Source organism: Aplidium turbinatum, chromosome 3 (genome assembly GCF_918807975.1).
Source record: "Aplidium turbinatum chromosome 3, kaAplTurb1.1, whole genome shotgun sequence".
NCBI lineage: Eukaryota > Metazoa > Chordata > Ascidiacea > Aplousobranchia > Polyclinidae > Aplidium > Aplidium turbinatum.
Window position 1 is genome coordinate 3,068,464 of NC_137474.1, and position 14,247 is coordinate 3,082,710.

The 14,247-nt window shown below is 35.8% G+C and overlaps 1 protein-coding gene across 1 annotated transcript in view; it reads right to left on the reverse strand.

Annotated features, from left to right (window-relative positions):
• Positions 1–864: 864 nt before the first annotated feature.
• LOC145766043 (uromodulin-like) overlaps positions 865–14,247 on the reverse strand; it is a 36,657-nt gene continuing 23,274 nt past the window's right edge. Inside the window, exons 5-16 of the mRNA XM_082577697.1 lie at positions 12,313–12,418; positions 11,759–11,944; positions 9,675–9,875; positions 8,096–8,299; positions 7,415–7,516; positions 6,533–6,719; positions 5,938–6,139; positions 4,532–4,698; positions 3,854–4,105; positions 3,531–3,702; positions 2,350–2,563; positions 865–1,898 (exon numbers count right to left, since the gene is read on the reverse strand). Coding sequence (XP_082433823.1) covers positions 1,714–1,898; positions 2,350–2,563; positions 3,531–3,702; positions 3,854–4,105; positions 4,532–4,698; positions 5,938–6,139; positions 6,533–6,719; positions 7,415–7,516; positions 8,096–8,299; positions 9,675–9,875; positions 11,759–11,944; positions 12,313–12,418 — 2,178 coding nt within the window. The 3' untranslated portion in view covers positions 865–1,713. The remainder of the gene's footprint in view (positions 1,899–2,349; positions 2,564–3,530; positions 3,703–3,853; positions 4,106–4,531; positions 4,699–5,937; positions 6,140–6,532; positions 6,720–7,414; positions 7,517–8,095; positions 8,300–9,674; positions 9,876–11,758; positions 11,945–12,312; positions 12,419–14,247) is intronic.

Here is a 14,247-nt window from a genome sequence, read left to right on the forward strand (position 1 = left end):
CTCCAAAACTGTAATATCTTCACAAACATTTGGCATCAATAGATTTGCAATTAAAATTGAAAAACTTATTGTCCTCTTTAAATCTTTAAAATCTGATGAAAAAAAGATTTTGTAACAAAACGTTTGAGAATGTAACAAAAAAAGTAAAATTTTATGACGTCCGGTGAAAATTTTCTTGGTTTTTGTGCCGTCTTGACACGAGTTTTTCAATCAAGAAAATCTTCATTATTGTTAACTTTGTTTCCAACATACCAATTTGATACCAATTTATTTAAACCGACTTTTTATCAAAATTATATTTTTCAATTTTATTTCTCACAAGTGATTCCAGGAGATGAGTTTGTTCGGGAACTTGTTTGCTCAAACCCGTGATAATAGCAACAATTTACAGTAGCGTGATGGTTCAGTGGATCAGACGCTCGTTTTCCAGTCATATAATCCTGGTTCGACTCCCGGCTCAAGCTGGCTGTTGAAAAACACCGCTTACCTCTCTACCTAGGGTGTAATCAATTAGATGGGCATAATTGCTGAAGGATTGGCGGCCGAGAGAAAGGAACTGGCCACCCTACTCTTCTTAGTACCAATAGCTTATTCCAAAGAGAACCTTATCTTTTCATTCCCCTATGCTTAGATCAAGCACGGGACTTACCTTTACTGCAACAAGAACATTTCCTTCCGAATTTTTTTTTCCAAAATTAACTTTCGTATTCTGGCTGTATATCCACATTTACTTCTCATAAATCTGCTGAGACAGCCACAGGGTTTGATATTGGGTTTTGCCAGATCGGGGGATGATCTTACCCGTTGGACTGAAAAGGGTTTCTTTAAAAGCTTAAAAGAGTTCATTTAAAAACTGTGAGATAGAACCTTCTTGTAATACCACAGAAATTCATAACTACAAGTACAATGCACGTCGAATGTGGTAGCAACGTAGCAGCATAAATGTTTTTAGAATTCAAGTTGTTAGGCAGTAGAAACATTTGACAAAAATGCATGAAGCATTTCTTCAGGGAAAAGGCAGAATGAAGTTTGTATTTTAAAAAGTTTAATTAATTATTCCAAAACAAACATTTGATTGACTAATTCTTCAAATAATCACCAACATAAAACTAAGGAAAATCGGGCTCCAATAGAATTTTAGACCCTTTTCTGTTCTACCGCTGACAGCTATAATTTTATTCTGCAATAAATGTGTATGATAAGCAATAACACAATGTATTATTAGGAAACAAAGCATCTTGATAAATATAATAAACCAAAGCATAGTTTACATGGTAAGTTCTGATTATATTAATACGTATAACAATTCATTTTCAATATCATTTTGTTAGTTTAATGAAGAACGTTGTAGAGTTATTCGGATGTTGAAGTTGCGCCCGCCTCTGTCAAGGCATATTCGTCTGTGTGGGAACCTTGTATTGCAGAATAGATATTTCTCTTTGGTTACTAAATAGGTTATCACCGTTTTTCTTGTTAGGCTTTTAGTATTGTCTGTTAGCGATTGTGAAGTGATAATTGAAATATCAGAAACAAACGAGAACAGTCTTCTGACAACAACTGCAAGTTATTATAGATTATACCTTCTCAAACTATAGCAACGTAGTCAACAAAGATAACTACTGTATACTATGAACATACTTGAACATTCAAATACATCAAACAGTTTATTGCTATTCTCAGTGTGTCTATTTATTGAAGAAAGCTATTTGGTTCCTAGGATGTTGAAGCTTCCTCCGCCTCCGTCAAGACATATTTTCCTGAGTGGGAGCTCCGGGATTTCTTCACCTTATAGATGGCTAGCCCGATGAGAGCGATCAGTAAGAACAAGATGAGGATTGGGATCACATAGTAGTACCAATAGATTTGTGAAGGGAAGGTTGGAGATACAGGATTTGACACTGCAAAATTATAATAATATAAGCTGTATAAGCTAATATAAGGTTAATATAATAATATAATTCATAATATATTAATCATAATAATAGTAATAATAGCATGGTAATGTATTATACTGTATGCTAATATAATTATAGCTTAGGCCTATATACATTATCATTAACGATAAAATTACAATTTAAATTTGTACTGTACCGGTATTGTAAGAAAGTTGGTTATGGTGACATAATTAATAATAACGATACAATTGAAGATATAAGAAAACTACATTTTCAGGTTTAAATATTTGTTAGGTGGTTGTGTTGGGTGGGTGTCAAAGTATATCAAGAAAATTGCCATAAAAAGTCAAATCTTCTGCGGAGATTTTTTTAATTTTCCTGCAAGTTTGATTCGCTGTTCAAATACTGGAGCCAAGCACAAAAAGATTGAAACAAAACATGATATCGTGCTTACATCGACATTGTGTGGGGTCTGCTGAGTCAACTTCGAAGCCAGATAAACAATAACAAAGTGGTGTCTGTTGTGGCGTCACAGAACAGGATTGTTGACATCCTCCGTTGTGGGTTCCTCCACAAACATCACGCACAGAAACGGGACCAACGGTGACAACCTTCATAAAGATGTCAGCTCGAAATGTGGACGGGTTTGGAGTCAATGCGTTGCATCTCTGTGGGAAAAAATGTCACATTTTGATACTATCATCAATCAATCAATCATCAATCATTTTATTTTTCGTCATTAACGCGTCCGGAACGAAAAAGATACTAACTACAAAAATCGATATAGACCTACCAGCACGTTAATGAATGGGAAAAGGTGGCAAAACCTTGAAAGGTTTAAAACGTGCCTGAATGGAAAATCATGTAGTAGGTTATATGTCAGTAGTTAGCTCGGCCACAAAGCCCAAAAAACAAATAGCAAAAAATAAACCAAAAACAGAGAAAAGCACACCTGTAGTAATGAATGACAGCCTAATGAAAAGTGTTGTGGATTGAATTTGCCAGTTCCAATATTGATGGGGATGAGCAGTCATAATAATAATAATAGGATGGAGAAAGAAAAGCGGACATGAAAGAAACCCATGACTGTCATGACTCTGTCATGACTATCACATACTATCATGACTCTAAGCTATGTATTGTACATGAGTCGAAACACAAAGAACATATTGCATCAGACAAATACTTCCTCAAAAACAAAAACAAAGTGACAACAACAACAACGCAAATACACAGACATCCTCATAATCCAATTAAAAAACTTGGTTTGGTTGATCCTAAAAACTTTAAAGCGTTGGTTTTAAGAAAACGAACGCTTCTGGTACAGCTGTGTCTCTACCAGGGTATAGAACTTAACCAATTTATGAATATATCCAGATTTATGTTCACAAAGCATATTTTACAAGGGTAGAATAATTGAAATCTCTATTTTTAACTTTTCAAAATTGTTTTCTTCAGTTTTAATTAGTGAACTCAAACTGAATCGAATTCTCCGATTTCAGTTCATTGATGTTTGATGATCAAATTTAAAAAAATCCATTTTTTGAATTTGAGTTGGCAGCCTTGATTTAAATTAAGCTGTGTTTTTTTTTTAACAAGCCTATGATGAAGTCGTACCCAGGTAAACCAACCCACCTGGTTAAAGTTCGCGTAGGTTTGCTTGTCCAACACGTCCAGCATGCAGGAGACGTAAATATTCTCACTGTTGCCTTCTATGGATTTTACTGGGAAGCCAAATCTCACTGATGAACCATCTGGACTTGGAAGAAGGACGTTTCCATTTTGAGTAAATTGATCTTTTTCACATCTATACAAGAACAATGGTTCGTTTGTTGTGACGTGATAATTTATTGTTACGTACAACATGACTTTTAATGAATCATATCGGTCTCCAACATGTTTTATAGTTCGCGTTTTGTCGCTTTTACCTTTTTCCAGACCCTTGCTTTGTTACTCACCCATTTGATATAATGTTATTGAACACGTCTCCTCGCCCGTCGCGAGTTGCTGTCTGCCAGCAACGCAAAATCTGAACTTCAAACCTTCCTCCATAATCAGTTGGCAAGCTGACGTCGACATAGATGAGCTCTCCTGCGTTCAGCTGCATAGTTGGTGAGTAAGGCTCTGAGAGGCCTCGGTCTTTGTAAAGCGCCATTTCTATTTCAACTTGTTTGTCGGGAAGGACGATTGAAGCAGACATTTCAACGTCCCTTTATAATAAAGTAAAGCAAAAAATTGACTATTGATATGTGTAAATTGACATTAGCCGACACAGGAAGCTCAAGGTTCGATACTCAGTAATTGAACTTTGAAGAATGAGAAGATAAGGTTCTCACAGCAGACAACTGTTAGCACTAACCAGAGTAGGGGGCTACTTCTTGGCCTTTAGCTTAGCAATTACGTCTACCAACTTTGTTGCACCATGAGTAGATTTGAACAAGGTTTATCAACAATTAGTCTAGCTTAAGCCGGGAGTCGAACTATGTTCGCATGATTAGAATTTTAAGAAGGAAATTGAGCACAACCCTTCGAAATAAACTTACTTTTTTATGTTAATATTAACTAATTTTTTTGTTAAACTGTTGTAAAATAAAATATTAAAAGGCCATAAAGTTTTATTCTTGTGAGTGGAATACCTCTTACGTCGTGCAGAATACACGAAGAAACTATTTGTAGCAACGTTGCTCCTTCTGTTGTAAACGCAGGAAAAGCCAATAAAAAAATCAAGAAGTCGGGAAACGACTGTGGTGCCACCAGTATCCAATTGGCCTCGCACGGCGTTTGTGTAGGTTATTTCAGTCTCCTAGAACAGTTAATAAAATATTTAGTTTGCAGCAATACTTCTCTGGAACGGATTGCACCTTTGATATGAGTGAGATGTTTATATTTTTCCTTTCAAATAAGCAAAGATTGGATCCTTGGTGAGACTCAATCTAGTTAGCAACCGGTTCGCTTGGACTAAAATTAGTCACGTCTGGCAACTCTGTGTGCGGTGATTATATTAAGTCCACTCGAAAAAGTTGATTAAGAACTTTTGTATTTTTTGAACACTGTTTACACAAATCGGCCAAATCAAAACACTGACTGGAATACAAAATAATAGACAAAAGTTTGCACTAGAAAGGTCTGGCAGCACTTTCTAGTCAAAATGCTTCGTGCCATCAAGCTTCTTTCATTACGAAGTCAGAAACCATATCGTTTTATGTTAAAGCTGACGCATTAAACTAGATTGCTCATGCATTTATACAGTCTAAATGCGACGTGAGGCGTATGTAAAGACATCTGCAGAGAAACAAACAATGCATTCACTTTCAGTTTTTCTCAGTGCGATATTTGGGCCTGTTTGGTTGAGCACAAACTTGATATTTGGATAGGAATGCAGAAAGTAAAATGGAAACCTCTTGTGATTCTGATTTTCGACTGGTGTTTTATAGAACACTAGTTAAATTAACCCTGTAGCGCCCTATGTTGAACATATACAACAACAACAAAATTGAGAGTTACATGACTGAGAGAGTATAGGTTACATATTTAAAAATAAATAAAATAATTTCAATTAATCCTCTCTAGTCCTTGCTAAATCTCTTGCTGAACATCCGACTATCGTTTACGGAACACCATGGGCTCAATGCATAATCTGAAACAGCACACTTTGGTAGGCTACTTTGTTGATTAAACTGCAGTTTGTTTTCAAATAGCCTAATAGTTTAAAGAAAGTTGATGCATTAGATATAAGGCGAATCCCAATTTGGACATCACCCTAACCTATGAAGTTTACTGTAATCTCAAACAGCAGATACCATTTTTTCCTGGTCCTGAGTTACCTATTGGGATCATATGACATTTTAATTGTTTACAAATATTTCTTCCACCTTTTTATCAAATCCTTTTTATCAAATCAAAATCACGATAAAAGAATTTTTATCATACCGACACAACATTTCTACTAAACATTCTAAAATTTAAATAACTTCAAACTCAAAGCAGCAATAAAATGTCTTTAGATTTATATAAAAAAAATAATTCAGAATTCATTATATACGGTTTCAATATGTCGGGTTCCACATGCAGAGGAATCGTCTGCCACCCCAAACTTGTATTGGATGCCATCTTGGTACCATGGTTGCCCCTTGCATTCGCTTTTATCTCCATAAGCAGCTTTTGCTGCTGCAAAATCTCCGTATCCTCCCAAGAAAAGGTTTCCTAAGTTGAATCTTGCAAAATTGGCAACGCTTCGATCAAACCTAGAGCAAAAGTGAACAAGTCAATCTTCGGTCGCTGTGATTCTTTCTAACATACTGTTGTTGAATAATTTATCGCCTTGCAAACTTTGCAAATTTTGCCACTTATGCAAGGTGGACATAATTTTATGCTTTCTTTAGCACTCCATACTATTAACAACAAGAAAGTATGTAGATTAGAAAGAAAATCTGTTTAGCCAATACATGGTAGGCTATGATGTCAAAAAGTATTAGGTTTTTAGTGAGAGTAGCAGTGCCCTGGTCCATATGTAAGCTACCTTCGAGTTAACCAACACACAGCTGCTAGTTTAGCTTAACTTATTTCTAGCATGTCACTTATTGCATTTTTGCCATAAAAGTTTCCAAACTTTATGCTTGTTGTAATTATAACATTACTTAATGTTGAATTCTTCGCCTGTGCATTCTACTTGAGAGTTCAACAAAGACCTTCCTCCATCCCTGTCTAAGGCACCTAGGTTTTGCATAAGAAAGGAAGAAGTCAAAGTTGTCACCAATTGGTCGTTAACGCAAGCAGCGTTGGTCATGCTTTCAACCTCCACTCTCTCTCCATCGAAGGTGCCACCTTTAAATGATGATGAATATTATAAGCGATATTTAGTTGACGGTCTTTTAGGCTTACTGTTACTGCCGCCTAGAAATTTGCAGCAATATAACAATCCCAGAATTGGATGTTTATCATGTTTTAGATTTCATTTTCATAAATTCAACCACTTGAAAATCATCTAAAAATCTAAACTGATTGTATATAGAGCATAACCGGCTTAAAAATCCAAAAGAAAAATGTCATAATAGAAAAAATGTTTTAATTTTGCAACAACAAAAACATGTTACAAGCATAGTTTTAACTTTCATTGGCAGTGTCAGACAAATTAAAACCAAAAAAAATTTCTAATTTCTAAAAACGTATTGCTTTAAGTTTAAAAGGTAATTAATCAGTGAAAGACAGTTTCAATACCAAAAACATTCAAGAAAAAGGAACAAGGCAGGAGAAACCGCTGGCATAGAACTGTCTATGTAGCTCAGAATATCGACTATTAACTTGCAATGCCTCCAGGATTTTGCTTCACATTCAAAATAAGGCTTAGTTTTAACAATTTGGAAAGATAGAGAATCTAGTTTCTTTGTTGCAATGTCAACCAAATAAGATCCTTCCGACTGTTCGACTCCACAGCTCTCTACAGAACTAATGTATTACTAGAAACCTTGAAAATACTTATTTACTTTAAAATGCTGCTAAGCATATTGATAATCACATACTGTTGTCCGTGCAATTAAGAAGGATGGCCACAGAGCAAGATGTCCCCCATAGTACTTTTCTGTCGTAGTTAGTTGGATCTACTCCTTGGCAAGGTACAATTACTGCAAAAAAGAATAAGTCAGTCGCACCAGGTATATAATTATGATGGATTAAATATAAGAAAATTTGGACAAAGAAAGTAAAGAAATTATTTGGACAAAAAAAGTAATTTTGAAGTTTTTATCGCAAAAAGTTTGGAAAGCAAGCACTTTGCTTGTAGTCGAAGTGCTACTGAGGCAACTCTTTGATTTTAGAGTAGCCTTCAATAATATTGACTGCAGGAAATGACTAAACACTGCAATACGGATAATACGCCATCTTGAAATAAACTTTAATTTTATTTAAGAAGTTTTAGTTTGTAGCCTATTATTGCATTTGTTTTAGTGTGTATTATATTTGCATTATTGGAAATTATTAAATGAAAACTCAAAACACCCGCCAACTGTCAATTTCAAACACAATCTAATTAAGCTACTCAGTGACATAATAACAATGCAAATATCACAATTTTGCTTTCTGTAATTCCCTTGATTCTAATTCAGATGCGGTTCGAACAAATGCATCATTTTTCGATGTAATCTGCACTTAAACTTTAGGCTGTCAAATCAACACCATCAATTATTATGACTTTATTAGCCTACCTTGGGGTGTAACACAAGCACCATTCATTTCCATAATTGTGCCGTCATCACAAAAACAATCAAAACTTCCTACGGTGTTAACACAAGTTGCATTATCCCCACAAGGTGGTGTGGGGTCCATACATTCGTTGACATCGGTACAAGTTTCTCCCGAACCACTGAAGCCCGAATTACAAGTGCAAGTATGGCGGGGTTCTCCACTGTCTGGTGGAAGCAACAGGCGATTAAGTTTATCTAATGACACCAATTGTAAGTTTAACTAGCTGATCGTGACAAACTTCAAATGTATTTCAACGCTGTGCACATTAAATTTTTTTATTCGGGATCATTTGCTTTTCTTTGGAACCACCGTAGCCCGGTTTGCACGAGCAAGAATGAAGTTGTTTTGCACTGTTTGGTGGAGGAATCGAAAAGAAAAGAATCTGTAACAATCGCCTACAATCTTCCATTCTGTTGCTGATTTTCATGACTATAATAAGGAACATGGCCTGTGGGGTAGACAAAGCAGGACCAAAAAATATCAGCAAACAAAAGCAAGCCGGAGGGGTGAAAGATAAGCTGAGAGACAAGCCTTAAATGGTTGGGTCATGTCATAAAGAGATGCAGAAATTATGGCAGAAAAAGAATGAAATAATTGAAAGTTGGCAAAAGAAAGCGAGAAAAGCCGAAATGAAGATGGAGAGTCTGTGTGGCAGAAGATCTAAAAATAGAAGGAGATAAGGAAGAAGGTGTTGCTGACAGAGTGATGTGGGGGACTAACATCTGCACCGTCGACAACAATCCAAATAAAAACAAAATCCATAAAAGAAGAGAAAATAAAACATTTTAGTTTCAGAGTACCGAAAACTTTTACGTCTAAATTTCAGTATTTGTACTAAAGTAAGGAGAATGATAATCTCGAGTTAAGAGCTTAATAGCTGGTGGTGACCACACGCTAAAGACTAATCAGTAATCACCATACTTAAAATCCTGATAGTGAAATTAAAAGGCTGTCATTTAATGATGCATTTTTGTTTGTGTCACATTAACTTGTTTATGGCAATTAATTAAAGTCTGCGATTCATCTTATGAGTTTGTACATTTATAACCTAGTTCTTAACTTATACTCCGCTAAAAATGAAATTAATACTTCTTTTTCGTCTTCAATTTCCTTGCCTAAACCAAACGACGGCCTCGGATGAATAAGTATTCCTGCTATTATTATATTCAAAATTAATGTTACGAAAAATCTTAAACTTTGAAAACATTCAAACCTTGATTATAGAATTGACTATTTTTTTTGAAAACACACTTAGATTTTTTTTTCTGCTGTAGCAGCAATATCATAAGTTACTAGTGACAGCAAAACTTTGAAGATCTGCTAGTTATTGTCATGGAAGTCCAAGAATTTAGAAGACAGACTTTGCGTTTTGCTGAATACAAAAATAAAGACGACAGAAAATTAAAACACCGAATTTGTAGAAAGTAATGAAAACACTTCGAGAATTTCAAGTTCCATAAAACTCGAATGACTCTGTAGCATTGACAAGCCTTCGATGTGTGGCTGAAAACTTAAAATACATACTCTTCAAAAACTTACCAAGCCTAGTGCACAGAGCGTTTTTATCGCAAATAGGATCAATTGGCAGAAGACATTCGTCTATTGACGCGTTACAGAAACTGCCGTCGCTATTGACGTCAATGAATCCAAAGTTACAAACGCACTTGAAGCTTCCCGCCGTGTTTTCACAGGTTGACTCGTAGGCTGTGCATGTGGTGTTGTCGATGCATTCATCGATGTCTGTAAATTAAAAATAAATGTTATTATTATTACTTTATTGGAAATTGAGTCACAATGCTGTAATGATAATAATAATGCTAAAAATAATAATTAAAAAAAATATTCATCATCAGTATGTTACTTTGCAATAATGCATGTTGATAATAGAGAGAGAGAGAGAGAGAAACCTTTTATTTCGTCTGTTGCGACAATAGTACGGTACAATTATAAACAATACGAATAAAATAGTACCATAGCTATCTAAATACCACAACAGACAGGAAGCAGCGAAAGACTATATCAGTCATCGAGTCAGCTGCTTCCCAGTTCTTAATGTGACAAATGTCAAGCATCGGCAAATTACGTTGAAACAAGATAGGCTGATGTTCAGTAATATTAATGAAAGAAAAAAAAATCATGTGCTGCTGCGATCCTTAAGTGAAGTCCTGTCGTTTTATTCAAATATAAACTTTATTCCGGGTGATTAAAAATAGGAAAAACTTTTGAAATCAATAAACTCTTGTAACAAGGACGTTTAAACTTCAGTGCAACCAAGAAAAGTTCAAGCCAATAAATAGTTCAAGGCTACAAGTAAAAACATTTTCAGTAACAGTATTACAATACAAAATAATCACAATTTAAAAAAAAGGTATAGCCTAGGCCTATTGTTCTGTCATAAAAGAAATGGCTGAGTGACTCTCAGTGGTACCTGTTAGGCTGCATGAAACTAGCGCAATGTGACCATATAATTTGACAAACAAATTGAATAGAAGGTAAATGAGAAATAATTGAGTGTAACCGAATAACACAATAGGTCAATAATGTTTTCTTCAGACGAAATTTAACAAAAATCAAATCCAGACGACGTATCATTACAAAGTTTGAGCCTAAAATAACAATTTATGACAGTTTTTGTCACTTTTCCACTGACATAAAGCAACAAAATTTAAATTCAATTAAAAAAATCAAACACTTCGCATTGAAATAAAAGCAAGAAAAAAAAGCATTTTTGTCGATTTAGGCTAAGTGCGATTGATCCAGACTTGTCTGGCAGCCCTGCTTAAAAACTGACTAGGCTTGATTGCTGGCTTGATTGCTAATATATAACCAACAACTTGAGCATAGAGTAGAGCTCTTTAATAAAAGCTTTTAAAGTAAGAATTGTTTGTTATCTGCCATAATGCTGTCAGGACATGCCTTCTTGCTACGAATTTCCTTCGTTTTCTATGTCACCATAATTTAGCAACGTTAAACCTTTATGAGCTGACTGAAAATCTAGCTTAACCGTCCTCACTGTCTTATTTCACTGAAGTGTTTATAACTTTGTTGTTGTAAAGGTGTTGCTGAGTTATGTCTGTTTATGTGTTAATAACTGACTGCAAATATACATGAAAAACTAACACAAAATTGTATTATAGTCTATTATTTCATTTTATGTCAACAAAGGCCCTAGCGGTGATAGTGGGTCCAGAAGGTAGTTTTGGACCTAGGTTTGACATCATTTGATGGCCACAAAATCTTTCCAGTGGGTCTGGAAACAAAAAATCACAGCCTATTCTTTAGTGCTCTATTAATTTGATTAAAAATGGCTTGTTTATGGGGTTCTGGCCTCTCGTTGGCACTGGACCTAAAACATCATCTCAACCGCACTGCAAAGCCATATGAAACACACCATGGTGCACACTGCACAATATAGAAAAATGTTGCATAGTTTTTTTGCATGGATCAAAGGCAGGTTAAACTAACTCTGGAAAAACGTTATATTCATACTGGAGATCATAACAATTTTATCAACAAAATAAACAAAACAAACAACCAAATCAAACAATTTTTTTTAAGACAAAAACTTCTTACTTTAGGATACTGTTTGAGATGAAATTTTATTTTATCATCGGGTTACACACCTGTGCAGTTGGTTCCGGGTATGTATGTGAGCGAAGCATTCACTGGCACTGCATCTTCATAGCCAACTGGACAATCACATGTGCGATGTCCGTTGGTGCTGTTGAACGAGCATGTAGCATTAACAAGCGGGTTGTCTGGGTTCATCCAACAACCGCTAGGTGTCACTGTACACTGATCAGGCGCATCTACAAATGAGGGCAATCAATTTTAAGCAAATATGTGTCAATATAATGAGACACTGTAAGTTACATTGAACTCTAGGAGTATGTATTCACGCTGTAAGTCATCTTTCGTTTGAGCCGACCAAGATGGCGTAGAAACAGAGAATTCATGACTTTTGTGATGCTATGCGGCATTTTGTATCTACGCCTCGGTGGAACAACACAGGAAATTGCACTTGGAATTTAAACAATTTCATGAAAATGTCCTTTCACATGGATAAATTCACATGGACATTCACATAAATATATTTATTGTATGACTATCACCAATTGGTAAGCTAGCTTGGTCTACTTACGCGTGCACTACGACTTTAGAGCCGTCAATCACATACACATAACTATGACGTCAGAAGTTTTAAATCGGGAGATTATTGGTTCGACGAGAACAGACATAGCCGTAGGAGATGGGGGTGCAGGGAGAGAGGCGTTCGCTCCCCGCTACAATAAAAAACATCACGAATTTGGGCAAAGTGTAAAGAATTGTAAATTGCTGAGTTGATAAAATATAGTTGCAAAGTAAAAATTTGGGTAAATTTTGTCCCCCCCCCAACGGCTATGAGAATAGATAATATCTCGGTGTGTTTAAAGTCTGATTTTGGTCTGTCAAGGGTAGCCTACGTATTGTTTCGCTATATCTTGATAGAAAAGGTACTGCAAGTCTTTAATGTGTTTAGAGCAGTATTTTTGTCCAACTACAGACCGGCTTACAAAATAGATCCGATTTTAGAGATGCGATATTTTACATATCTGCTTTGTATAAAAATGAACGTTTTTATCAAATGGAAAATCTTTCATCCCTCTGTATTTGAAAATCTATTGGCAAATATAGTAGGCCACCAAACGTTGAACCACTAAAAACATATGTGATTGCAAGGGCGTAGTCAAGGGGAGCAAGGGAGGCAATTCCCCTTTTTTTTAATATTTTGAATAAACAATTTACCTTGTGTTGCGGCATAATTTGACGTAGTTTTACGATTTAGGCCAAAATTACTTTCAGAATGCGCAATTATAAAAAAAAAATTTAATGTTTTGACCAGACCCCCTCTGGATGCTTTGCTTTCGCCAACTCTTTGTAGGGTTCACTGACATGTGCAATAATACTTATTTGCCTCTCCACCCAAAATTTTTTGCCGGATACGCTCCTGGTGATTATTATTACGAATTCAATTTTAGAACTATAATAATTGGTTACTATAAAATTTCATCAGATATTTCAACTGATAAAAGTCGCTTAGTCATCAAAAAAGGCAACAAAATTGAGTTTTTAAGGTAGGTAGCACCTTGACAGTACATTATCTACACTAGATCTTAGACAATTTGTTGCTATTGTCGGTGAAAACTCAAACATGGGCGCAGATTTAACAAAAAGAAAGGATAAAAGTTTATCTAAAAAAGAGTAGGAAAAAAACGACAACGAAAGAGTAAAAAGAGAGACAACAATGAAAATGGTCTTCTTATTTTCCCTTTTTCGTAAAACACAGTCGTTCTTTTTTTCTTACCGGTTATGTTTTATTTATTTTTGTTAAATCTATGACAATGTTCAAGTTTTTACGGACAGTAGCAACAAACTTGTGTTCTTGTATTCTTGTAAGAATAAGCATCTGGTGAGTCCCATACTTGCATCCAAGCAATCGGGGATGAACACCCTGGGTAGAGGTGAGCGGTGTTTTTTCAACAACCAGCATAAGCGGGGAGTCGAACCAGGATTGCATGATTGGAAAGCGAGCGCCTTACCCGCTGCGCCATCCCACCGCGCCAATGAGCATCTAATGTATTAATAATGATCCACTACGTCATACGTACAAATAGGCGTCATGTAGTAGAACATCATTTGAGTTTCGTTGAGGATTGTCATTCTCTCAATGACATCAAACTGCGGGGCAAGGCCGGCTCGACACTTCTCAAGTTCACTGACGTATGTTAAGTTGTGACAGTCAGATACTGCGGCGTTTCCCAACAAAAGATGCTATGACCAGCACCACGTTCAATGTAGTGCTAAACCAAATAAAAAGAATCCAAATCTATTAGATTCCAGTTTCTAGTCATTAGGCCTACAGAGATGTATTGTCTTTAGCGAAACACTTAAAGGCATGTCGGCGATTGTGTAGCCGCGCCCCTTCGACTATGGCCTTCAATTTCTCTGGTGATGAACAGGAGGTTACACTGCTCTAGATAGCAATGTCTACAGCCCTTCCTAGGTCTATGGTCTGCTGAACTGAACAGAGATACAAACAGGCTACAGCTTTTACTACGAATATTGTTTTGTA